Here is a 27,134-nt window from a genome sequence, read left to right as displayed (position 1 = left end):
CATTAGCCTTGGCTTTGAAGTGCAGGCCTTTGTTTCTGGGTTGATGTGAGGTAAACCACATCGCTGCGTCTCACTTCCGCCCTTTGAGCTGCTGCGCTCACACCAAAAGGGGAACTTTAAAGTGAAAAACACAATGTGCTTGTTCACAGCTTAGAGGAAGTATCACTAACAGGAAGAGTGTCTAGCATCGAGGCTTACTTCAAGTCAAACATTTACTTTTAGGGCTGAAATGGTGCAAATTACTAAAAAAGAACAATTTGCTGCTTTTATTTTGAAATTCACTTGAAATAAGATTTATTCAAATTGATTTGCCTTGAAAGAAAAAGTGGTAAAAAGTTTGACCAAATGTGCAGAAAATATGGATTGAGGCTCAAATGTGCTTTTATAGCAACAAAACATGGTTTATTTTAAAACCGTCCTCAATTCTCTTGCGCCAAAGCACCAAAGCAAGGACTCATTTATCACCTCTTTAAAAGCCAGCGGTTACATCAGGGGTTGATAAATAGTAAGTTGCCATTTTAGGCCATTTCGTTTTTGGTCTGAACACACCACAAGAGGTTTAATCTGAGGCACTCTGATAATGACAGAAAGTGAAACACAGCAGCTGTGGCCAGGCGAGTAAAAGGGGAAATGTTTCTCCATGCTAGAGCAAAGGTTACATAACAGTGAACATATGAAAGAAAAAGGCAGGATAAAGAAAGAGAGGAATGAGGAAGGACAGAGAGAGAGGGGGGAGATGATGTCATGCATTTCATAGTAAAGTAGGGGATAAAAGTCAGCGGGGCATCACACCTTTTTTTTCTGTCTTTCCCTCATTCTTTCAGTCGATGATCACTGAGCGACAGCTATGACGCAGAGCTCACATTTGAGCAGATGTGGCCTTATTTGGCAAGCCAGGGGAGAAAAAAGGAAGGAAGGAGGCGAGGGCCAAAATTCCACATCAGGTTTGTATCAAACCAAGACTGATGTGGAGTCAGCAGCGGCAGCCTTTTATCCCCTCTCGTCCTCTACCAAAGCTCAATAGCAATCTCTGGCCTCTGATGGCTTGATGCAGGCAATGTGACTCAAGATCTGCAGAACACACACATCTCCTCGCAGCACATGAGGAGGTTCCTTTGTCCAGCCGTGTGGCGACCTCAGAGCACAAACTGTTCATTTTGACACATAAAGACACATTGAGCCGCTCGCATCTGACAAAACAACCAACAGGAAACAGAACAGACACTTCCTTGTCTGCTCTGCGCTCACAAATAGCCGCCCCCGTTGCTATCAAGCCCGGGTCACACTTCCTGTCTTTCTGCTGCTTGAATTCTCGCAAGGGATTCTGGGTAAGGACCACTCTGCACACCTCTGTAGGCAGCAGGAAGTCAGAGATCCCACTTCCTCCTTGGCGAGGGTGAATGCAGAAGTGGAGATGGTTTAGGTCGCTCTCAGTTCTCTATCTGAATGTCGGTGTCTTCTTCCTCTCTGTTATCATTCAAAGAGAAAGGGCTATTCTACTCGGTAATACATCCATTTGGATTTTTTAATCAAGGTTAATTTCCATTAAACATTGGGATTTTAGCCTTTGCAGACCATTTACATGCACACACAAACACACTACAGAAAAGGGATACCCCGCAAAAAGCATAATAGGGCCCCTTTAACATGAATAACCCAATTCTTTTGTGAGCCAAAGGAGTCAAAAGAACACATTTTGTAATGTGGGTCACACAGAAAAAAATTATAAAACATCTGCGGCCGTTTTGGGGTTTTGGTGTCAACTGCCTGCAGAACTGTCTTTCTACATTCAAAATGCAGAAATGTTGAGAAGTGCTGTGAAATAGGAAGTATTTCACCTGTTGTGAAAAGACAAAGAGGGTGCTATAATTCAGATATCTTCTGTAACTGTAAGGTCCTGCTTTAGTTTTATTTCTTTATAAAATAATATAATACAATAAGTATTATTATTTGGATCGAGTCACAGTGATGAGCCAAACGCCTAAAATAAATTAGTTCAATTAATCTGCCAAAAAAGAGAATAAAAACTGACTCTATCTACAAAAATCGATGTGTCGCTACAGTCAGTATTTATTATCTTTCAATATAAGCGTAGGGTGTCTGCAACCAACTGTGCAAAAAGGTACAATTAACAGATATTGCACAATATTATCTCATATGTAGTATTGACAAAATGGCACAATTTCATATTGAATATATCACGATTATCATCAACATGATCTTTTAGAACTCAAATATAAAATACAAGACAGACCCAAAGTGTGCATAATGCAATATATTAAAATCAATTATAGATTTATATATTTTCCTTTTAAAAAAGCTGTTAAAGGTGACTGCTGTCCTCGCCTTAATACTCAAACCATTCCTCCCACATTCCTTAAAACAATGGCTGCTCTCTGGACCAAAAACAACATATTTTCAGCTCAGGGACATGAAGGTTTTTTTTAGATCCTCTTGATGTGGTAACTGTGTGTCCTTGTGATGGAGGTTATGTGAGTGGTTTCAGTGAAACAGAGGCGAGGACTGCCCACATTCCTCAAGGCTGACCTCATGCTTGGAAACCATTATACCTGCCCTCCAAAAACCAAAAAGAGGGGGAAGAAATCCAAAAACCAGCTGACAATGAGATGGATGATGTGACGCAACACATACTTTCACTAATTATGGCTTCTTATTGCTTTTTCTAACCCACTATTTCACAATAAAAGGATGAATAAAGTGATTTCCCCGTTCTGCAAACACTGAGGAAGGTAAATATTTAACAGCCCTCTGAGTTGCTGGGAGCTATGTGCAGAGGAAACATTATTTATTCTCGCTTTCTTCCTCCTCTCTCTCCCCTGAAAGATGCTATTACTGTTATCACAGCTTGGATTAACAGATATAAAGGCGCCAGATCGGGAAATTCCTGCACAGAAAATGGGAGCGTGCTCTTTTGTGTCCAAATATGGCTGCATGTGGGCAATTGGCAGGAAGCTGAAAATGAGGTAAGAGCGACACGTGTTTGTGCTCCATGTGGAGAAGGGGAAACGCTGTTTTGTGGTTTGAAAACAAGAGAGAAGACCCCTGACCTCAGGTGGAGTCTCAAAGCTGCCTCACTACAAACAGTGAATACACTCGATGCACCTGCCTCACACACATTTTCTGGAAGTCTCATACATATTAATTTCCTTCCTTTTACTTTAACTGCCACAGTCAATTCATCACCCAAAATGTGCGCACACACACACGCACACACACACACACACACACACACACACACACACACACACACACACACACACACACACACACACACACAGGGCCAACAACAAAGGCTGCTAATGAGCAGGAGAGCCCACAGATCAGTGGAACAGCACGACAGCCCTCGCAGCAGGGGGGCCTTCTTATTGGTCGCCAACAACGGTGCCCCCCCCCAATCAGACAATAGCTCGTCTGGCTTTTCCCGCCATGGATGTGTTAATACTGTACAGTGAAAGTAAAAAATTATAACTGCAGAAAGGAGCTGTGAAGAGGGAAAGGCTAACTTTCTCTTCAGTTGACCAATCTGTTAAAGGGGCCATATTCTGCTTATTGGGTTTTCCCTTTCCTGTAGTGTGTTATAAACAGTTGGGAAGCCTTATCAATCCAGGGCACAAAGCGGGAGTGACTCCACATCTCAAGATAAAATGTGGCACATTACCTACTTCCTGATGTGGTTTCAAGGCTGTATCCAAATTGACTCCATCACCACAATAAACTGTTTTGCGACTACTTTTATGCACAGTTTTGAGATTTGAAAGGATGTATCTCTGGTGTGTATCTGATGCTGAATAATAAATAATAAATGCACAATAAATAAAGGTGTTACTTTCCAAATATATATTCTGGGCATCATACTGCACATGCTCAGTTTCTCACACAGCCAACAGAACACATTCATAACATCCCAAACTTGCAGAGGTGTCTACGTCACTTTGAATGCAATGTGTGTGTTTGTGTGTGTGTGTGTGTGACGACATAAATGCAACAGAAGCAGTTAGCAGTGATTCCCATCTGCGGCTCGGGCTAATGTCTGAGGAATGCACAGCAGGACACGTTGGCTCGGGGTGGAGGAATGTTTGCAATTATGGCCGGTGTGTGTGTGTGTGTGTGTGTGTGTGTGTGTGTGTGTGTGTGTGTGTGTGTGTGTGTGTGTGTGTGTGTGTGTGTGTGTGTGTGTGTGTGTGTGTGGACAAAGGGAGAGAGGAGAAAATGTCTTAAGGGACAATGGCAGTCTCGTTCAAGTTCACTGCAAAAATAAATTGATGGGAGTCTGTGTGTGTGTGTGTGTGTGTGTGTGTGTGTGTGTGTGTGTGTGTGTGTGTGTGTGTGTGTGTGTGTGTGTGTTCTCCCTCATGCAAACCACTCCTCCACAATTTGTCTGCCTCCACTGCCAGATGGATGCAGGGATTACATAACACCAGGTCTGATTGGCTACTTCGAAGCATTACACAGTAGTCTGCAGTGCACAGATGTATCCCGGTGGATTGTGGGTAATATTGGAAAGTTGCATTAAGGCCAGACTGTCTGTAAATCCGTCAGTCAGCAGCACTATTGATATGAATTCAATAAGCAAAGAGAAAAACAAGGAGATTAATGATAGATAGTGACAGTTAGAGATGGAGCTGAGAGGAGATTATAATATTGCATAAGAGCAAGGATGTTAAAATAAATAGAGGAGACAGTGATAGGCTAGTTTCATGGGCAGGCAACTCCAATTCCAGATTATTTGAATTGAAATACACTTAAAAACACTACAATTTAAACAAAATCTACAATAATATTGCTATTTTTGTGCTTATTTTACAGATTATAATTAGCATTTCTGCTAACCCTACCACGTTTACAAATGTTTTAAACACGTGTGTTCATTAACATTTTCTGTCCCTATCATATTAAAAAATTAAAATAATATATAGAGTTTTACCTGACATGTTGTACCATGCGAGTCACACCCAATGTTTACACTCTAGGAATTTATTTAGAAAGACACAGAAAACAACAAACCCTTTGCACATGTTTGTCCCCTATCTAACCCTGCACACACACACACACACACACACACACACACACACACACACACACACACACACACACACACACACACACACACACACACACACACACACACACACACACACACACACACACACACACACACACACACACACACACACACACACACACACACACACACACACACACACACACCGGTGAAACACAAGCTGAGAGCGAGTCCAAACACTCTCTCCCTGGGTTTCAAGCAAATCAGCGGATCAGCTCGTTTGAATCGCAGCCATCGATTTTCTCGCGCCATCTGTTCACTTTGGGCCCCGGCGAGCATTTCCATGGCAACGCAGTGTTGATAAATGGAGGAGAGTCTTATTTTAGTCTGCAATCTGTTCATGTGGTGGAGTTAATACTCCGCTGCTTCCCTTATATGTTTATTAACATGACTGCGGCTGATATTATGACCTACAGATGAGCTGTAATCCTGGATCAGCATTTTCATAACAGAGGGGAATTTGATGTTGTTGGGAATGTATTTCTTTCAGGAGTTTGTTTGCAGCATGAAACTCACCATAATATGATCTCAAGAATTTCCCTACCTACTCAGTTTTTTACCCAGCAGTGATTCTGTTTAAACACAAACCTTAATCAGGGTGTTATTAAAGATTTAAAGGAAGTTTACACAGTGATTTTGACACGACCCCAGGCCCAGCAAACTAAACCTGACGTCCCAACAGCTGCTCTGCCTTTGTCTGCGAGGAGATCCTGTTTCTTCTGACCTTTAAATTCTCGCGTTTTAACCACGAGGTTTCAATTCCTCCGTGCTTCCTCCACTCCCACTCATGTATAGCTGCTTTATTTTACAGATTACAACATTCAGTCAAATGCATTAGTGCTTTTAAAGTGCCACAATGAAGATATTTGCAAGGTGTTAAATCACCACCACAATACAGCACACACTGTACCATCCACATGCCATTTTAACTGATGACTATAACATAATAAATAGTGAGCTTTAGTGATGCTTGTTAACTTAGAGGGCAATATTATGTCCACTTCAGCGCTGACAACAGCACAAAAGTTGGATTGATGGTATAACCCGAGGTACCACAAATACCGTCTATCTGAGTGTGTATCTCTCTGTCTGTCAAGAGTGACGTAAGATCCAGCCTGAGAACTCACACACACACGCTAAATGGGTTCGTCAGGACCTGCACATCTCTCTCATCTGGCAACACTATCAGCATCTTGTCAGAGTGGATTAGTGTGTCTGTGTTTTCTCTGACAGTCTGGTGGGTGCTGGGGATTTGTAGGTCAACATGCACAAGGTATGACCTGACAAAATTCAGAATCCTGCTGATTCTGAGTTTTCTTTGCTAAACAGTCACTTTACATGCAAACTTCCAACATTATGCTCTTAGGCTAACAGTTAAGGTCTTCTAACCACAGAAGCATCCTAAGCTCTTGCTGCTGTCAGGAGCAAACATCAGCATGTCCGCTCTATTGAAAGTAATGAAAAGTAATCTGTGGCCCTGCAGAGCTTCACGACATGCAGCCTCTCTGTAGCTAGGAGCACCAGTCGTCCTATTTATTGGCACCGAGTCCAGACTTGCAATCCGACTAAACCATATCACCCCTCTGGCAACCGTCCTCTCCCGCTGCCGAGCCCTGATATGACAGAGATGTGCAGAAGACAGAATCCATTAAGCGGGCCTGTTCTCGTCACTGTGCAAATTGATTAGCTTCTGATAGCTTTGTGTTGTCTACTGTCTGCAGGGCGCAGGAATGTGAGAGGCTGCCAGGCGCTAACATTAGCCTATTGTTTCTATATCAGATGCTGAGGAGCTGATAGAGACTGCACTGTGGGGTTCGACTCGACCGCTATCTAATCTCATCACTTAGCTTGGTGAAATCTGTTAAAATGGCCGTATAGACATTTTACTGCCTAAACCTCTGTTTTAACTGTTGAGTTTAAAAATGCTTTTCTGTTAATCTCCACTTTAGGTCACAATGTCAACACACTTAGCAAGCTGTTTATCATTGTTCCCACAAGCCTCCAAAGGCAGTACATACACCGTGGGTGCACTACGTCATCTTCCATGCTAAGCTACACTGATAAAAACCACTTTGTTACCACTTAACATAACATGGAAGGGAATCACTGAAGCAGCCTAACGCAACAACTATAGTTTGGCAACAGGCTCAGGTAAAAAAAAATAGTGGTTATGAAACAAATCATTCCCTTGGGGCTATATTGGGTTGCTAAATGTCTTATTTTATAAAGAATAACTCCCAATGAATCATGAGCTTTCTATCAGTCTCCTTAGTATCCTAATTGTCGGGCACACATAGCCAAAGCAGAGGCTCGGTCACACCAGCATAGTGACATTTTGCAGCATGTAGTTTAAGTGTTTCCACCTTACTAGAAATTAGCAATTTACATTCCTAGCTACAGTAGTTGGCTGTATGCAGATATTCTACAAATGCAGCACCAATCTTTTAGCAGCTTTCTCTGCTTTTAGGAGGGATTGTTTGAGATGACAATCGGTCAACCAGACCTCACACAGCCATAACACAACACACATCACCCCTCACATACACTGTCAACAGTCTGTATGAGCTTCCAAGCTCCTATGGCTACGAGTACTCTTGTGTTTTGGGAAGATTTGTTATGAAAAGAGAGAGATCGAGGGTGGGCCTATTTCTGGGAAATAACCCCACTCTGACCTCCGAGGAGGAGGAGACGGTGGGGGAGGGTGGATGAAGAGGATTCTTGGGATCGTGGCAGCCCTCTCTTTTTCTACCCAACTTTCTCTCTCTGTTTCTCCCGGTAATCCTCTGCTGTTCTGTCTCAAATTTCTCATCGGAGCTGTGGGCCAGAAGAAGGTCATAACAAGCCACAGCGAGAAGCAATACTCCCTGTTAATCAAATAAAAACAAGAGGGGTTTGAGGAGCTCAGTTGGCTCAGGCTGGTGAATATTTGGCTGCAGGAGTTTTAATTTCACAGCATTTTAGGCTTAATTGAGCTGCTTTTATTATAGCAAATAATCACAATTTAGAATGCCTACAAAATGAAAATGAAGGACTTATTATCCAACCATCATCCAACTAGTTTAGTTTTTCCTGGATGCTCGGGGTGTTCAAGTTCACAGCTGACATTCCCGCCTCTCCCACACCAGTGACTCCCGCCTACATCCACCGCTGTCATCGGAATGCTAATCTGTTGTGCAACACACGGGACGAGACCTCAGTTTTTGTCGTGCTAAACCAAACATTTACATACTTGTGAGAGCAATGTCAGAAGATGAGGACTGTATCTAGGTTTTTCACGTTTTCTCTGATGCGGTATACCAGTTTTTGATTATTGGACGTTGCCTTTATTGACACAAATCAGCTGTTTCTGGATAGGCGAGACAAGCTGCTGTCTTGGCGTTGCACCACTTGGTCTGAAAATACTGCCAGTAGTTTTTGTAATCCTGCTGACAAACAGACAAACTGGCAGACAAACCGATCCGAAAGCGTACCCTCGTTGACGGAGGTAATTAAGACGTATTCAAACTATCTTCCTGCTGTCAAAACATTACAATAATTTCCCTGGAAATGTGTCTTAATACCACCACGCTGAGACAATCCAGACGGTGCCAAAGCGTGCCCGCGGAGGCTCTCCAACAAAGCCGTTACTCCGCACTCATAACACATGACGCCATTATTGTTGTGTCCGCCTTGGCGAGGTGCCTAAGATGGAGCGCAGGGAGTATTTTAGGGGCACGGGGGACAATAGGTCTATGGGTGGCGTTTGGAACGCTGCCCACGGTGCCAGTTGCCAGAGCAGGTCATGTGCCAGATCTGCAGACAAAGAGGGTGAGTCGGTGCTCATCTGGGCGGGAGTCCAGACCAAGTTGGATTGGGTCGGTGGAGGTGGGGGGCGCGAGGGAATGTAGGCACACGTCTGACTAAAGCTTTTATGTTAGGAGGGGGCCTCAACGGACAAAAAGACACAGGGACCGGCTGTTTCCCCTGCAAAGACGGAGGGACACTCAGGCATCTGGTATTCTATTCACCCAGCAACGGCTCAAACTGAGCATTTTAGGGGAATTACAGCAGTCCCATTTCCTGATTTACAGTGCAAGAATCACTAGCACGGTTCCTCATTGCTCATCTCTTATTGGTTGTTCTTCTGCAGTCGTGTGTAACCTCTTCACATTTTGTCCCTTCGGCTTGTTTTCATGGGAACTAAATACCACCATAAACAAACAATCTTCCCAGAGACCTCGATAATTCATTAATGGAGCCCTCAGCTTCACCTTTGATACTCCGATGGAGGAAACTTGGCAGAAAGGCGCGCAGCTGAGCCAAAGACTAGCACCTAAAAACAGGAAGTGCAATCAGCTCCTTTGACTTCCTCGTGCAGCGACAACAGCATCACTCCAGCAGGTTTTATTTTAGAGGAAAAAACCTGCATTGTAAATTATTTACACAAAACTCCTAAAAATACAACCAAAAGGCATCAATTCCTTCTTGTGCTGCAAAAACATGAATCTGCTGACTCATGTACACACATTATAATCTCCAGAGATTAAAAACCTGATAATACTCACTGGCTGTATCCTTATAATTGAGATTACTATACACTCGGAATGAATCAGGTGTTATCGTTATTGATTAGGTGTGACTCGCCGTATCAGCGAGTCACCGTCTGGGAAGTCTGTTACTGTAGCTTTTGATTGTCTCCAGAGACCGTTATTGAGTCATCTCTTTTGAGATTTGACGAATCAACATCAATGATTGATCAGAGGTTTTCAAATGGGCACGTAGGATTGTGTGAGCTTTAATCCCCTCTGGTTGACACAATATGCATTTATTTCTTAGCAGCAACACATTATTTCAGTCACGTATCCATGGCGAACCTGCATATGTTACCATGGAGACGGTATAAAGATTCCCAGTTTAGCCACATAATGACAATCAAGTAACCACAATAAACTCTACACTATTATTAAATAGCAGAGACATTTAAAGTGTGAAACTCTTTTTGTAATCAGACCAACTAATTCTGCAATGGAACCACTGAAAGCAGCCATAACAGTACATACTGAGACAGTAGGAGAGGAAGTGAAGTGCAGCCAGACTTCCCTTTTTGGACAGAGCTAGCACACAAAGGCCTTATTCAAAATGTGTTTTGAAAGGCATGCTGGGACACTCAGGAGGTCGAGGAAGCCGAGCAGATTTTGGCGGCAATCCGGGCTCATTCCTCCATGTGGGGTAAAAACCCCGAAGAATCCTGAAGTCGACTTTATGAAGAATTGATTTGCAATATTGCGGGTGTTGGGTTCAACTCGTGACCTTTGGCTGCAAATACAAATCTGACCACCATCCAGAAAGAAATGGACTCCAAGTCAATTTTGCAAACCACTGCGATGATAAGGAATCTCGTAGTCAGTTGATCCATGTTGGGAAATTAATTTGCCTCCAACCACAGCAGGGTTAAAAGTCAAGCTCAGCAATGCTGGATATTTGAAGAGATTCAACAACGAGTCATTTCTTAGTTCCTTCATTCATTGGAGGATGACAATGGGTAATGCCTAACATCCCTTTTCATTGGAATAACATTTGTGTTTTGCGTTCTCAGAGAGAGTATTCACTTCCTTTAAACAAAACAACATGAGGTCCAGAATTCCTCGCATGCCTGAAGAGAATGGTAACTTGAGTTTTTGTGTCGACGTCCTTGACTTTGCTGGGTTGTTGACGGAAAAGGCAGCAGCATACCTCAACAAAATACACACCATGAGGTTTTTCTTCAAAAGAAATTCCTTTATGGACATCCAGTGATAAAATGAGCCAAGAGATCAATGACATCATTATGTTTCTGTGCACACACACCCCGAGCGTCCTGATCTCAGATGTTTGAGCTTCAATAAATCTCAGGATGAAGCCAAACTTTCCGCTTACAAAGGGAAAATCAGCTCTCCGGCATTCATGAGCTTGGGTCTGTGGGTGTGAATGCAGGTGTGTGTTTATGTGTGTGTGCCGTATAATCACTCTGAGCAGACCACACATCAGCTTTTATTTCCCCTGCATACAAAGCTGGGTGTTCATAATGGATTCAGCTCAGATGCACCACATTTAAATCGATCTTTGAACATAAATATGTTAATAAGATCTTGTGCTTGGTATAGGTAAGTTGTGACAAGAAATTAATTAACATGTTAGGGGTAAGTACACTCATTTGTGCCGCATTTTTATAAAAAATGGTGGAAGGCTTAAGCATGGGCCATAAAATAACCCATTATATTTTGAAGGGTATATGAGTTGAGGTGCAGACACACAAATTATTTAGAACTTTCATTATCATTTCAAGTGATGGCAAAACAACTATCATCATGTTTAAATGCTCTGGGAAATAAACTACCACACGGGAGATGGGATCATCCGAGGAGCATGTGAATGCACCATTGGTAGAAGTCATGCTTTCCAAGAGCCATTCTATTTTTTTATGAATTCCAGATAGCCAAACAACCAAATATCTAGATTTTGGGGAGACTAATGCTCCGTGCATTGGTCCAAACCTCTTGCACGATGGCAGGGGTCCAGCTTCCTCGTTGTAACTGTTTCTTTGCCGTTGTTGATACAGTGTTGGGCTGGCCCACTGTGACTCACCGCCATGCCAGCAGGCGTTATCGCCACTGCACTGACCTTGCCAACAGGAAATAAAAAATAAACACCATGTCAAACATCCATGAGGTTAAGTAGATATTGGGTGTGGTGTCCAGAGAGCTGTGTTTCTGTTACTACTACATGTAACTGTATTAATTTGAGTTCACTCAACATGACTCATGACGTCATGAGAGCCTATGGGGGATCGCATCCTGTGCGCATTTCAGATCCCAGTAAGATGTTGCACAATAAAGCCTTGGCTTTGAGCAACATCGTTTGAGCAACTCTGCAAGTCTCATGTCTCCGTATGATGTAACACCATCAGGAGGCTTTACTGAATGACATGAGGAGCAGCTTGATAGCTATCTCGAGCTGCATGAGCCTGCCATTTAGCCCCGGGTCGATAAAACAAAGATAATAAGCTGATAGATGGCAGATAGAACATGTTACATGCTTCGTGTTACTTAACAACAACCCCTCCTTTGGGCCATGTGGAGAGAAACAGAGAGGTAGTGTCAGTGCGGCTCCACCATCATGATACACACTAACCTTCACTCAGAGACACCATTCATTATGGCTGCAAACAACCTCTCTTAATTACAGCACGACTGAAGTGAAACTATAAACTTCAAACTATCTTTTTGGGCTTTTGAGTAAAGTGTTATGACTTGAACTTCTCTACACTGCGATATTGCTCCTTCTACTGAAGTTTAAGACCTGAGTACCTTTTCCACCTCTGGAGCCAGGACAGTGTGCAGAGCCCGGGAGCCTTTCCAAAATTCTGAATCATCAATCAGCCTTTGTGAAACACTGTGATTTAAAGAAGGTGTCCTCGGGCCTTTCCCCTGCATATGCATGACTGAAGCATCAAAAAGATATCAAAAATGATTCATAGAAACTGCAAGCTGAGGCACAAAGGATGAAGCTGACGTGGATATCTATCTTCCATCTTTTAAATTAGGTATCAGTAACATCTACTCTTGATCTGTGTTTCAGTCACAGGTGAGGGTCTTCGCTCTCATTAATAAAACTCCCATAAAACAAATCATGACTCGGCTTGTTATTAGCAAGAGGGCCATCGTTAAGCTGCTCTCTGCTGGGACTGCCAGGTGCTCATCATCAGCACTCCTCCAGAGGGGAACCTGCCTCGGAGAGTCTCTGGGCGACACACAATCCCTCCAGGTTACATAAAGCAGAAATATTTTGCCGAGGTGACTCCAAAATATTATTTGAAATGTTCCTAATGAAGGATTTCTGGTGCTTTTAAAGCATCAACGTGTGATCAGGGGGTTCATCCATTTTTAAGAAAGGCATTCCTGGCTTATATGTATCTCTACATTTGGAAATCTTCCAGTTGTTGACAAAATAAAAACTCTGAACTCTGTTAGACATTTTCTACATGGTGTTTTTTGTGAAAGAGAAACCAAAAGTGCCAGGTGTCTGCAGCAGTCCTCTCGGAGGAGATGCAGAGTGTGCCTGCTGCGGGGGGGGGGCTTCTCATCTGACGAAATGTCAAGCCTGTCGCTCTGTGTAACCCCTCAGGAGGGCAGCCACCGAGAGCCTCTCTGCACCGAGGTGACTCACGCACATGCATCTGCTCATGTGTGGTCATGCATGCACGGCTGCAGGAGCAACACTCAGAGAGTTCAGCAGCACCTCATCAAGTCACAATGAGTCGACCTGACACACTCTGCTGGACTGCATTGATTCTGCTCTTTGACTAATCCATTAACAGTATGGACCACCATTTAGACGGCATTGATCTGAACCCATCTGGGGCCGGCTAATCGAGCCCGTCTGTGATCATCAGCCCGGCTACAGACAGGCTGCTGCAGGGCCACGCCCGCTCTCTGCCCCTCTGAGTATTAATGCATCCGTTTGATGGTGCAATGAACTGTCAACTGACTTTTACCAATCCACAGGATCTGATGAAATTATGCAACATTTAAACCTGCTGTTTCTGTGCTTCCTGCAGAGGCTCCTGCTTTCTGACTCTTGTTTGTTTTGCTCTCTTTTGCTTCAGAGCACTTTGTGTCTTTGTTTCAGAAAAGTGCTCTTAGAAGTTGAGTTCCTGCTTCCCTGCTAACTCCGGACGCAGAGCAGCACTTATCAGTAAACACATTGCAAGAAGACACGACTGCTACAACCTTTTGAGGCCTGTGGAGTTGCATAAAAGCATACTTAATTGTTTTTGCCTGATAAGAAAGTCCCCCTATAGATCTCTCCTCTGCCTAGGTTAAGATTTAGTTTCATGCATCAGACGGTGTCCCCGGGCGCTTTGATAGCTGTATACACTCTGAAGTCACATCCTGTGAGCTTACGCACACACACGCTGCCCACACTGCTGCTCATTCCTCATGTGTGTGTCATTGCCATGTGTCAATAAAGAGGTGAGCTTTTGCACAGAGGGGGAACAAATGGTGCATATCTGCGGCTAATTTTAATCTGACAGCTGAGAGAGCCATCGCTCGACAATGACACCACAGATCATCTATAGAAAGCTGACAGGAAACCACAAGAATGACACAAACATGTATTTCCTGTTAAGGCCTGTGTGGGAGCACATTAAAGCTAATGGTCAGGTGTTAGCGCGTGGCATGTCCCTGTTTGGTACCAATGCTATATGCGGCTCCTGGGTGGGTAGTTGCCATGGAAATGGACAGCAGTGTTTGTCTCCAGCGAGAGAAAGGAAGATAATTGACAAACCTGCAGATAATATATAGCACAGATAACAGAGGGACACTTGGTGAATGAGCTCGGCTGCTTATGTACTTCCTGTCCAACAATGAAGCTGCAAAAAGAGTCTGCACGCATGCTGGTGGTCCTGTGAGGAGTGATGGCTTTAAGATAAGTGTTATGATGCCGATGCAGGCTTCGAATAGCAACATTTTATTACACAAGGCCCCTATTTCTGATGGGCTTTAACAAAGAAAGGAATTTCCTTGACCAATAGTCTGTGTCTCGGTTAAACCAATTATTTTAACCAAAACCAACCCTGCCTGAAACGCCTCCATTGGACTCCATTGTCAGACATTTCTATGGCCAATATCCCCTACACTTGACCAGTCAAGCTAAAACAATGTAGATTGATAAAAAGCACTACAATATTTTTGGTGTGAGCTGTCCCTTTAACCCAAACTGCAACAGCCTGCTCATGGAGCTTCAACAATGGCATCGGTAATGAATCAATCCCCTGGTTAATCAGTTAACCAGCTCCACAAACAGATGGGCGAATATGACTTCATACCAACATATGAACATCATGTGCTAATCTCCTAAATATCCCCCACCAGGAGGAACAGCCCCCTCGAGGATATCTTGCATCCCAACGCCCATCCCCAGGAAGTGACTCAGCAGCAGCAGCTGTTGCTATGGGTAACCAGGCAGTGGACAGTGACTCCACCTTAAATCCTCCGTCACTTTCCCCTCTCCGCGGTGCAGCAGTGGAGCCATGCAGCATGCAGAGGGACGTGTTAATCCCATCTCCTCGGCCCACTGACCTCCACACGTTCCCTCCTCCTCCACGCAGATTAATGCCTTATTAAGAGCCACTGACTTAACACCAATCCACTTACACCCACACGGAGCGGACTGTCACCCCACCTGAAATCGATCTGTCCATCGGCATGCAAAGAAACAGCTGAGCAACCTCGATAAACACAAACAATACAGTAATCTGACATGCTAACAAAAATGTCGACTCATGTCCCACGTGATACTCCTAGCAACTAGCTATAAATGCTACACCCATGCTGACTAATTCAAAGTGTGTAGGGAAGCGGAGAGGACGGGGGTTCCTCCTTTAAAGGTCACTAACTTTATTGAACACAAGCCAGTTCGCATTAAATAAATGCATGCTGTTTACAGGAAATGTCAGCCATGTCATGCTAATTAAGGCTTATAGACGGTGGCTAATTTAGGAGGTAAGTCAATCTCTAGAGACTGTCCTCTGGGGTCAGGGCCTTCTGTCCCATAATCCCACCACTGTATCATACCATATAACAGATGCACGAGCAAGGTTCTTTCTAACATAAGGTGCAATAAGTTGTCTTTACTGCTTTGTTGGTCCAGGAAGAGTCTACTTCCTGGATTGCATTAATCTTTAAAGTGAGCAGCCTCTTTGAGAAAAGACCTTCGTGACAGGTGCTCGAACCAAAGAGCTTTCATTTCCCCTCACTGATACAAAATTCATCTCCTGTGCTGGTAAATCCCTGCAGGGCTTGAGACATGTAAGCCTCATAATGCTGCACAGCCTCATCCCTTAAGTAATGCTGGAGGATTGTTTGGCAACTGAAGAGTGTGTAAACGAGCAGTCTGATCTACGATAATGCTAGCAAACTGCACCTCTAGAAATGTGAGCATTTTGGTAAAGAGTGTGTAGAAAAAGTAGCACAAATCTTTTAGTAACAAAATCTTTTTTATTACAACATTTCACGTTTTTGTGGCAGAGTAACATGACCGCTGGAAACTTTGGACAACGATTGTTGAAAGCAAACAAATTGAATCAATTGCTCTTTTCCTCATTTCAGACGAGACAGATTTGAAGCTATCCCGAATCCCTCTGACAAACAAGGCGTTAAAATGTAACCCCAAATCAGGTCCATTTGAGAGCATCTCCCAGATCTAGATGGAATCTGTTACATGTCTATCCTTGTGTACATACAAAAGAACAACAACAAAAATACAGAACATTTTGGGGGGGGGGATTTATATTTTGGCCAGCGTACAAACAAAGTTGTGCATTTCCCGAAACAATTAAAAACTTAAAAAGCTTGACGCCACGGCTCGGGGCGCAAAAGCAGCCATACAGGAAGTAGGGTGTTGAGGGGGCGATGGAGCTTCCTGGGACCCAGGCCACGCCCCGTCCCCGAGGCCTCCGGCCGCTGCACCTCGGTGTTATCAGGTGTTAAAGAAAGGACGTGCATCCCCTCCTCTGCCCCACATCCTCCTCATCGTCAGGGGGAAATGAAGGTGGCGTACGAGCGTCGAGGGGACGGGGCCCGAACCCCCCACAGGCTGTGCAGCGTGGTTATCGTTTCATAATTTCGGTTACAAAGTTATACATCTAAAAAGAAGGGACTGAAAACAAGGCAATGCGGGAGGAGGAGGAAGGGGTGTACAGTGCATGATGGGAAGGAGGGGCTTCACGACTTCACGTCTTTCTTCTCCTGTTCGATGACTGTGGAGGGGAGGAGGGAGAATGTGTTAGATTTGTCAAAAATAAACATAAACAGACAGTAAAAAAGTGATGTAATGCTCCTACGTACTGTCTTGTGTAGGCAGGACATTCTTCTCCTGCGTCTCAGTCTTTTTTAGCTTCGCTTTGTCGAATTTCTCCACTTCTGAAATGTCGGGTTTGTCAGCCATTGTTGCAGGTAGTCTGTGAAATCAGAACAAAGCACATGTTAATATCTACACATATGTATCTGCAATGTTATTTGGACATGTGCTTCTCCCAGACTTTCTGTTTAGGGCGTTGCCTAAATCTCAGTGGTCAAAAAAAAAAATCATTTGTTCAGTTTAAGTACATGCGCAACCCCGGACTACTTTTCTCTCTAATGTGCGTCCGCCTCCTTTTGTTCGCCTGCGGCTCTGCACAGCGTGATTTGCCTGCCAACCTCCCCGTTATCCAACACACACAGCCTGGGATGTTGCACACAGGGGAAGGGCTGATCCAGACAATGAAGCCAGTGCAAAAAAAAAAGGGGCATTTACATAACAACAGGAGTCCACATGCTGCGCTGACCGAGAAAGAAATATGGTGTGAAAAGAAGCTCTTACGCGTAGAAAATCGCTAATAGGATGAAAATGATGTCATCCAAAAATATTATTTGGTTTTATGAGTCCTCTCAGGGGATTTCCACATCCGCAAAATCACTTGTCACGTACTTTCTCCTCCTTGGGGTGCAATCTGGAGGAACCACCGCCCTGATCGCCTTCATGCAAGCCTCAAAATCCAAGTTCAACTCCACAATTTCAAAAATATTCCCAAATTACGCACCGTGGCTAAATATACGCGCCTAACACATCATTTTATAACGGACCCCGAACATAAAAGGCAACAAAGGAAATCCACTGTGGATGTGTAAGACAAAGACACAGCACACATGCGTGCCCTGTTGTCACATTACACTCTGTTATGAGCTGTTAAACACACAAAAACACGCTGGGTTATTATCCTATATTTCTTTATATAAGGCTCATCATCTTCCTCGCAGCACTTCCTCACTCTCGCTGCAGGCAGTAACAGTTCAGACAATAGGAGGTATTTGTTGAATGGGTCTTACCGGAGGGTCTCTGTATGTTGGATGCTCTCTGGTCGGTGCGCTGCAGCAGTAGTGGCGCGTCTTTGCGCAAGCATCAAATATAGTCAGAAATATGCTAATGACATCTGACATCACCGCTGCCGGCCTCCGGGCCCCCTGCTGGAGAGACGGGGCCCTGCATGCTCATGTGTCTGATAAAACACTGAAACACCCTGAAGGAGCCACATATTGTGGTAAATAGATGTGTTTTTTTGCGAATTTATCCACTCCATTTATCATATTATCACTGATTTATGTCAACATGGCACCCCTTCACTTTATTTTACTATCAATATAATGTGTCTCAGGTCAAATGTGCCATTTTTTCAGCTACATTTGGTGTGAAAATAACTTTAAAAGCACATTATTTCTATGTATTACTTGTATCTGTTGCAGCTGCTGACTGCAGATTAATGTAGAACGGGCGCCCTCTGGTGGCGGTTTAGTTTAATGCTTATTCCATGCATCTGTCCCTTAAATAAAAACATTTATATTTGTACGTCAGTTAACGCTTGATTCAATTTCAATCATTATTAGGGTAAGTATTACGATTATTTACTAAGTTATAAACTATTTTGATAAGGTCAAATTCCTGCATTTACCTCTTTAACACTGTAGTTATATCATTTATCATCGTTTTAATGCAGATAATTTAACAGGAAAACATGTAAATTAACAGGAAATGGTAAAACCATGGAAGAGTAAATATTGTATAACAGTTAAGTACCTGCAATTGTATTTAAGTACAGTACTAAATGTACTTATTTCACTCACTGCAATCCATCAAAACAAACTATTTTAACATCTTTGTTTGGGATAATAGTATGTTGAACCTCAACTAGCTATTTAAAAAGGAACTACTATTGTCCATCATATTTCTAGGAAAACTTACCAGAGTGGGATGTGAATGAGTTGCCTTATGGGTAGTGTAGTCTGCACACTCTTCGAGATGCCTACAGACTAATAGTCAGGATATATCAGCTTTTATTTAACAAATAAACAAATTAGTCTTTAGAGGTGTAATGCTATCTTGCTGTAGTGTCCCATTAAATGTATTGAAAAAGCAGAGCAACACGAACATCTGTAGCCATTGTCAAAGCTTTATTGTCAAGAAACAGCTCAAAGTGTTACATTTATAATAAAAAAAAATATTATCACGTTTTTTTTCACCAAACCTTAATCCGCCTGCAGGCAAACAGTGAAACCTGCTTTAAGGAACACAAGTGACCCGTTACAGCTGTGATGACATATCGCACCATTTTAATAATAAATCATGGCTGAAATCTTTAACAATATAAGGGCTCAATTAGTTTTCGTGACCTTTTTAAACATGGGTTTAACACCCAGGGACACCTCGTAATTTTGAACAGACACGTCAGTTTTTAAGCAAGTTTATCAAAGGGAAAGAGGTGTCATAAAGAGAGCTTATTATGGGAGAAATTATACTGCAAAGGTAAGAGTTGCATGAGCACATTCATGAAAGAAAAACTAAAGTGAGCAAATTAAGTTTTTATTTTAACTCCTGTCAGATCTCCACTTGTGCAGCTTTTAATCTGTGGTCCAATGATAGCAATAAGCATAAAGTATTACAGGTATTAAGCATTGTCTAGTAAAGGGTTAGGCTTTATCATTTAATACATTTAGCAGCTGTTAAGCAAACACTTGGGGGGGGAAAGGTGCATATTTATTTCACATTGTGAAGCAGAAAGAGCCAGAATGCGTCTGAATCATCGTGGAATGCTTCGTTGAAGTGGGTTCAACATGAGGTACAGATTATACAGACAGCCTTTGGTTAAAGTGAAGGCCACGCCTCGCTGATGGAGGGTAGCAGGAATAAAGAAAATAAGATGCTCATAAATACAAACTTGGTCTCCTGTGTGGGCGTGACCTTTAAACAGTCACATGGGGTCGGCCAAAAATAACCATCAGCCTTTTTTCCGGAGGATATGTGGCAGAGAAGTGCCCGCTGAGAGGTGTGGGAGGGGGGGGGTTCTATAATGGTACGTGGCTGAAGAGGTAGGACACGGACTCGCCGTTGTGGGTTCTCCTGATCGCCTCCGCCAGGATCATGGAGATGTCGATGACCTGGGGGAAACAAGGTGCACGAATGAGTCCTAAAACCAAGAAATGACTCGGCATTTTACCACTTCCTGTTTCCCTCGCCTGGAAGTCAATGGTTTTCTGATTCGATTTTAGTTGTTAGTCTGAAATAAAGTGTGGTGTTAACTCAATCTGAAGTGATTTTTTTTCCACGAGACAAAGACGTCATTGAAGCACCCCACTGCTGTATTAAGAAAATGGCGGTTGCTAAGAAGTGTCTGAATGACTTTAAGTCGTGTGGCCATGATGTAGATCCTTTATAGCATAACGTGTGAGTATCATTAATGTGTGTGAGAGAGGAGTACCTGTATTTTGGGGCACGCCTTCATCTTCTCCTCCTGGGGGATGGTGTTGGTCACCACCACGGCCTCGAACGGGGCGCTGTTGATGCGAGAGATGGCGGGACCGGAGAAGATGCCGTGTGTGAGGATGGCATAGACCTTCGTTGCGCCGGCATCGATCAGCCTGGCGGAGGAAATGGATGGAAATGTTTAGTAAATAATAGAATTATTATACTATAATTTTGTGTACAATATGCCAGGAACAGACGGATTCAAAGTCTTTAAATGTCACTAACTTGTCGGCGGCGTGGCAGATGGTGCCGCAGGTGTCGGCCATGTCGTCCACCAGGATGGCGACGCGGTCCTTGACGTCTCCCACCAGCACCATGCGGTCCACCTCGTTGGCCTTCTTCCTCTCTTTGTGGATCAGAGCGAAGTCCACGTTCAGACGGTCGGCGATGGACGTCACGCTGCGTGGAGACAAAGGGGGAAACAGACATTAGACACAGACTACACTTTGGATTTCCCTTATGGAGGATAAGACTGCAGCCATCATTTCAAACATTATAAAAAATATAATCATTTAAAATCGCTCATCATGTTCCTGAGTTCTCACCGTTTCGCTCCTCCGGCGTCTGGAGACACGATGATGCCGTTTTTCCACTCAGGGATATTTTCTCTGATCCACTGCAGCACAGCGGGCTCCGCGTACAGATTGTCTACAGCGATGTCGAAGAAGCCCTTTAAAAAAAAGACGCAAAGGTTACAAAACCAAATGGACTCAAGTTCAGAAATATGGAACATTATAAATGGGAATACAGAAAAATACATGGCACAATTCAATTTAAAAGCACATTACATCATGTGTACAGTCCCTTTATTTCCTTATTAACCCTGATCCCTGTCTGTAATTCATATTAAAACAGAAGGTATTTTTCTATCTTTAAACAACAAAATGTGTGAGATAATTGTGCCTTCGCCTAAGAGTGAGTATTAGTACTAGTAACTAGTTAACTAGTCTTTAATCTCTTATCTCCCCGTTTAGACCCAGGAATAGATGACATGTCTCTGTACTGACCTGGATCTGAGAGGCGTGCAGGTCCATGGTGATGATGTGGTCGGCGCCGGCCACCGACAGCATGTTAGCCACCAGCTTCGCCGATATGGGAGCTCGACTCTGGGACAAGCATCAAGACACTTGAGGTGAGTAAGTGAGAAGAAGATGTCGGGAATTTAAAATATTGGAAGCTTTCCCTTTTTCCCTGAATGCAAATCCCCTGTGAAAATGTTTTTATGGAGGTTTCAAAATGTATTTTATCTCCTAAACACTATTTTGACTGATATTGCAACTGCGAAATATTTTTTTTTTTAACATTCTTATATTATGCTAATCTTCAGGTTAATATCTGTATTTTGTACCTCTACTTTGACATGTCTTCACGCTTTAATGTTCAAAAAGCTATTTATTTTTCTCATATTGCAGCACCTCTTTTCACCCTCTGTCTGAAACCAGAGCCCAGTCTGCTCCGATTGGTTAGCTGGCCTGCTCTGTTGTGATGTAGCTTATCACGCACAATGTGTTGGAGCTCCAGCCAACAGAAGTGCGAATGTTACACAGTGACGTCACTATGTTGCAGAACACAGGTATTTTAGCCTTTGCAGAACATTTACATGAATGTAAACGTTAAAAAGCAGAGTTCAGTGACAAGAAATTTAAAAAAAAAGTACTTTAAAGAATATGGTAATGAGAGGGAAATGAAGTGTCACACTGATGTGCAGGCCGACACGTAGCCTCTCTCTTGTTGCTTCATGTGGACTTGCATTGCTGTTGTAGTTACATCAACAACTGAAGCAACAGCAGATAATGATTTACAGGATAAGCAGGTTTTCCTGTAGCTCTTTTTGCGCCTGCTGGAACATCCGATGTGTCAATCTCAAGTGTTCTAGGAGTAGAGATCGACTCAAACTGTATCGCTGCAGTGCCTGCGTGTACATGAAAGTATTCCCAACACTTAATGTGACATGTCAACCTGCAGGTGCTAGAGGGGGATTTCTCACATCACATTTAAGGTGCAGTCAGTGACTTGTGTTGTAATGTAAAAAGAATTCTGCACATAACAAAACATTGATAGTTGAGGTTGGATATAATAATATTTTATATTACATTTATTTTGACACAGAAAGCTTCACTTGTGCACTAATATGAGGAGAAGAAGAGGTGACTTTCTTATGCCCACAAGGGGGATTTCAGGGAGTTATAGGTGGTAAATGGTAATGCTTATAAATGCTAAAATAGTGGAAGGAAATCATGTTTTGTTTTTTTTGACCCAATCAAAAGGTCAACATTTTAAAATGTTTGTGTTATCGATGATATTCAGATATTATAAGAGGCGTGGCATGTGTACCTTGTCTTTCTTGTCCTGCCGGGCGTAGGGGAAGCAGGGGATGACGGCGGTGACGCGGGACGAGGAGGCGATCTTGCAGGCGTTGATCATGATCAGCAGCTCCATGAGGTTGTCGTTGATCTCGCCGCAGCCGCTCTGCACGATGTACACGTCCTCTCCGCGCACGCTCTCCCCGATCTCCACACTGTCGCAGCGACACACAGAGAGAAACGAGTCAAAAACAGAACATTTTCACTAATCCCGTACAGATTAAAAGGTCATTCAGTTTTTAATGAAGCTCTAATGATGGATTTATGAGCGGTGAGTTATGTGTGACTGAGCTGCTTCGAGTGTTAGGACAAGTTAGGGCCGAGTCCCTCTGCTCATGTGAGGAGAAAAAAGGAGGTAAAGCACACACACTACCTGCAGCAGACAGTGAGCAGAGAAAACATTGTGAAACATTCCTGTGTGAGGGCCCTCAGTCATGTGATCAGTGGACAGACGTAAAGGCTGCAGTCACAAGGCCTGCGGTTTTTCTTTTTAAGGGAGGCCAGCACTCAGCCTGTAAAGGTGTTGAATCACTGAGAATAAAAGCTCACACCCAGTGTTTGAATGTGTATTATGGTGTATTTTAAAGGGTCTGAACAAACATTTTATTGCTGTAACCAAAAGCCAACTGAAGGCAAAAATGTGGCTAATTAGGAGATCATTTGGACAAACCAATTTAAGATAACTTATCAATCATTTTATTTAAATGTTAAAAGGGCAATTTTTGATATCCACAATCTCTGTTAAAAAACAAAACAAGGTTTTCTGTGATTCTATTCTAGAGATGTAAGAAAATGTAAACATTAAAAGTTCAAACTACATGTTGAGTCGTTCAGGATGGACAGCCAAAACCTTCAGCAAAACATTTCCTGCTACAGCAGCTAAAATTAACTAAAGGTAGCACAACAGAGACACACAAAAAGTGACGTTTTCCATACAAAGAGGCAGAAAACGTCAGCCACATCTGGGACGTATGTTCTTTTATTTAGTTATACTCTCCATCTTGAATCTACTGTATTTATCATTTTAGTGTTTTTGTATCTTTAAATAACATTTTTGTTTTATACAATACATCTGGATGCCTGCCCTGGAGCCAAAGGGCAACAACCTCATTGTTTGGACATTTCTCTCTGTGCAAACAAACAAAAAGTCTTTCCCAGGAATATGCTCCCTCTGCGAGTCACCTGGCAAAAACCTGTATCTGAGCTGTGAGAAGAGCGGGTATTAGCATACCGTTCTCACCTCCCTGTTAGTCTGTGAGGATGGGAACATAATCTTTGTTTTGGACGTTGTGTCGCCCAAACAGCTGTGTTCCCTAGAGCGAGGATAATCAGAGTTTTGCCTGGATTTTAGAGCTGTGGGTGGAAACATCGCCAGCAGAGAGGCTCTTAGGAGGGATAAAGGGGTCGAGACACCTTTACAAGCCCTGTTTATCTAAAGAAACAATGTGGAAATTAAAAATAACAAAACAACAACTGCCGTTTGTTGGATGCTTTTATCCCGAGTGCATTACAATACTGTAAGTGCATCAATAAGCAGGAATTTAATCCAACTCTGCTCACTGAAGATCACAAAACACTAATGGTGTGCATCATTCCCTAGTACTGAATCAATGACATTAAAGGGCACATATGAGAGGGTCACAAAGCTACAAATAGATTAAGATAAATGCTGGGTTTAAAGCTGCATCGCATAAACAGTGTTATGGTGTGTCAGATTAACAAAGTGGAGCAGCATGATGCTAGTATGTCATCCTGTAGAAGGGCTCAAACATGACAACATGACCTGAACTGACTGTTCAAGGCCAGGCAGCAGTAAAAGTAATAAAAGTAATTTGCTAACTAATATTAAACGAGGCTAGCTGGCAGCTGCGAGCGTGCAGCCAGTAATTTATCTAATGGTTAGCTTGGCTGCTTTGGAAATGAGCCCAAATTAAGTGCATGTGATTTCCCTTACAGGACAGACAGTAATGAGAGCTTCATACACATATCTTTATTCTTACTTTGCTTAGTTTAGATACAATATTGTACATTGAAAACTCATTTGTAAACCATTGTTATGGTTGGAATTGTTTATTTAACCAGTCATTAGCATATAAAAACAATTAGCCACGTATGTAGTTAGGCTACTAGCATAAATACATGTTAAATAACAGAAAGCTAACTTCTTTGAGGCCGAAATTGGACAGCAGTAGTGCATACATAACACTGTTACATAAGGTTAACCACTGCCTGTATCCATTTGTTATAACCTCAACAGGTCTGAAGGCTAACGTCTTGGCTAGCTAACAGTATCCATTTAGTGTGGAGAAGGCATTAAGGTGTCACGTCACATTTTGTACACCCGGATTAATCAGTTCTTACTTTAAAACTAGCAGGTTTAAAGCTCACATGTAACATGTTACAGGGGAAATAAAACATTCAGCTGCCTTTTCCAGTTGTTTTCACATAGTTTAGACTGGAAAAAGGGCTTGAGGGGAAACTGCAGCACATGTACAAATGTTGGCCCATAAGCACCCATCACACGGGACTCACACGCAACGTTAGCGTAGTTAGCATGATGCGCAATGAACGAAATGCACCGTTACGCAATTTCACTACTGTGGCGCTGGAAGTCTTATGACTTTTAACGCAAACAAAAGGCAGATATAGTAATTGAAATCTCATTAAATATATATTATCATTACTGAAGATAGCAGAGCTGTCCGATAAAGGAAACAAGAGGTTAGCTTGCTATTAGCCTGGTGTGTTTACATGTGGCTAGCCAGTCACGTGTGGATCCCGCTGAATAGTAAACTATTGTTAGCTTCAAGCTAACTTACCCACATGTGATAGGAGAAACATGGAGAGCTTGTCCGCGATACCAAAACGCATCTCATGCTAAAGTCAAAATTCAAGACATTTAAGTGTCGTTTTTAAGTTTAAAAACTACTCACCATGTCTCCTGGTTGCTAAATTTTTTCGTGATCACTTTCCCCAGCTCCAGTCCCAGCCGATCAGCCACTTTCTGGGACAGGTCGTGGTGGGAGCTCCCGCTAAAAAGCACGATGTTAGGCATGTCCAAAATACTGCTACAGTTTGCTTGAGAAAGGAAAGAAAGGAGGATGAAAAAGACGACAGGTCGCCCCTCTAAAGGGTAATGAAAACGGGGAATTTGGCGTGCTAATGTTGCAGCTTTTGCATTGCGCTGATGCGGCTCTGGGACAGTGGGCAGAGAGGAAATATCAGGTCAGCATTTGCATGGTGAAGGAAGTGCCTTCCCCTCATTGGACAGTGCAGCAGTCAATGACACACCTATTACTCCGCTGCATTGTTTACTTAACACACTGGCCTATTTCTGAGATAAACAAAGAATATTAACTATTTAAAATCCTGTTCTATGTGGTAAATGTGCTCAAGAGTAGGTGTATTATTATTATTATTATTATTATTATTATTATTATTATTTATTAAATACAGTTGTATCTGTTTTAATAGTATACGTTTAAGTTGGTAAAACTAAATATATAAAAAATCATGTTAAAGTTTGTGAATTAATTTCATTTTTCACCTGTTATTCATTACAAGGAAAACATATATATTTATCAACGTCTTTTGATATTTTGTTCTATTTCTTATTTAATTAATAATTAAATTAAAGGTTTTTAATTATATTATTAATGTTGTTCTTTTTTTATTCATTAAAATAATTTATTTTAATTTATTATTTAATTGGAGAAGTTTTCCACTGCTTGCATGTGGTTTATATCTATTTTTTAGATATTAAACAAAATAAACCAAAAATAAAAGTAATTCTCTTTTTCCGGCTTCATTAAGGACACATATTTCCTATTCTTCTATGAATTTAGAGTTATTATTTGAGGTTTTGACTGTTGGTAAAGAAAAAACCTTTTCAATTTGGGCCTTTAGAAATAATTGTAATTACTAAATCGAGACATTTTTGTCAGGATGAAGTCACCTGACGAATGCTGCTTGAACTCTTGTGATTTTGGATCTTGTAACCTCTAATTGTAATTAGATTTTCCTCTGAGATAAAAGTCAGCTGAGACTTGACGCTCCTCGTGTGTCTTCTTCTTTCAGTGGAGACACACTTTCCTCCATCATTGCTGTCATGTGCTGGGCCGCTCATTTACTTTTTCCACGTACTGTACAGCACATGACAGATACGGTTTGTATTGTAGGAGACAAGGATTGTTTCTCAGATGAGATATGGGTGAAGCAGCTCAGGAATTCAACTAGCAGCACATTTTAGTGTTTACACTTCCATTGTGCAAACATGGACTTTGAATAATCATTGAAGTGAAGGAGCTGAAAAGTGGCGGTCTGATAATGGG

The 27,134-nt window shown here is 42.5% G+C and overlaps 3 protein-coding genes across 4 annotated transcripts in view; all 3 read right to left on the bottom strand.

The window, feature by feature from the left end:
• Positions 1 to 27,134, bottom strand: part of LOC117499160 (amyloid beta A4 precursor protein-binding family B member 1-interacting protein-like) — a 611,089-nt gene that overhangs the window by 453,691 nt on the left and 130,264 nt on the right. The gene's annotated exons all lie outside the window — the stretch shown is intronic.
• LOC117499164 (thymosin beta-10-like) lies at positions 16,092 to 18,090 on the bottom strand. Its single transcript, XM_034151519.1, has 3 exons — positions 17,971 to 18,090; positions 16,951 to 17,063; positions 16,092 to 16,862 (listed from the first exon to the last, which is right to left on the bottom strand). Exons 1-3 carry the CDS (start codon positions 18,042 to 18,044, stop codon positions 16,828 to 16,830), a joined length of 222 nt encoding a protein of 73 aa, XP_034007410.1. The 5' UTR covers positions 18,045 to 18,090; the 3' UTR covers positions 16,092 to 16,827.
• Positions 19,069 to 26,040, bottom strand: LOC117499141 (ribose-phosphate pyrophosphokinase 2). The gene is made up of 7 exons (XM_034151476.1): positions 25,737 to 26,040; positions 22,775 to 22,958; positions 21,448 to 21,546; positions 20,986 to 21,110; positions 20,666 to 20,839; positions 20,394 to 20,553; positions 19,069 to 20,073 (listed from the first exon to the last, which is right to left on the bottom strand). Exons 1-7 carry the CDS (start codon positions 25,856 to 25,858, stop codon positions 19,981 to 19,983), a joined length of 957 nt encoding a protein of 318 aa, XP_034007367.1. The 5' UTR covers positions 25,859 to 26,040; the 3' UTR covers positions 19,069 to 19,980.

Source organism: Trematomus bernacchii, unplaced genomic scaffold, assembly GCF_902827165.1.
Source record: "Trematomus bernacchii unplaced genomic scaffold, fTreBer1.1, whole genome shotgun sequence".
In the NCBI taxonomy this organism is placed as follows: Eukaryota; Metazoa; Chordata; class Actinopteri; order Perciformes; family Nototheniidae; genus Trematomus; species Trematomus bernacchii.
The sequence above is the reverse complement of the archived record's forward strand: the minus strand, read 5'-3'. Positions and strand labels throughout refer to the sequence as shown.

Excerpts from the sequence above, each read along its gene's own strand:
- LOC117499141 (XM_034151476.1), bottom strand. The coding sequence starts at position 25,858 with ATGCCTAACATCGTGCTTTTTAGCGGGAGCTCCCACCACGACCTGTCC. Across the intron at positions 20,840-20,985 it reads GACGCCGGAGGAGCGAAACG|CGTGACGTCCATCGCCGACC; the intron begins GTGAGAACTCAG and ends GTCTCCACGCAG. Across the intron at positions 20,074-20,393 it reads AGGCGTGCCCCAAAATACAG|GTCATCGACATCTCCATGAT; the intron begins GTACTCCTCTCT and ends TGTTTCCCCCAG.
- LOC117499164 (XM_034151519.1), bottom strand. The coding sequence starts at position 18,044 with ATGCTTGCGCAAAGACGCGCCACTACTGCTGCAGCGCACCGACCAGAG. Across the intron at positions 17,064-17,970 it reads CAACATACAGAGACCCTCCG|ACTACCTGCAACAATGGCTG; the intron begins GTAAGACCCATT and ends CTGATTTCACAG. Across the intron at positions 16,863-16,950 it reads TGTCCTGCCTACACAAGACA|TCATCGAACAGGAGAAGAAA; the intron begins GTACGTAGGAGC and ends TCCCCTCCACAG.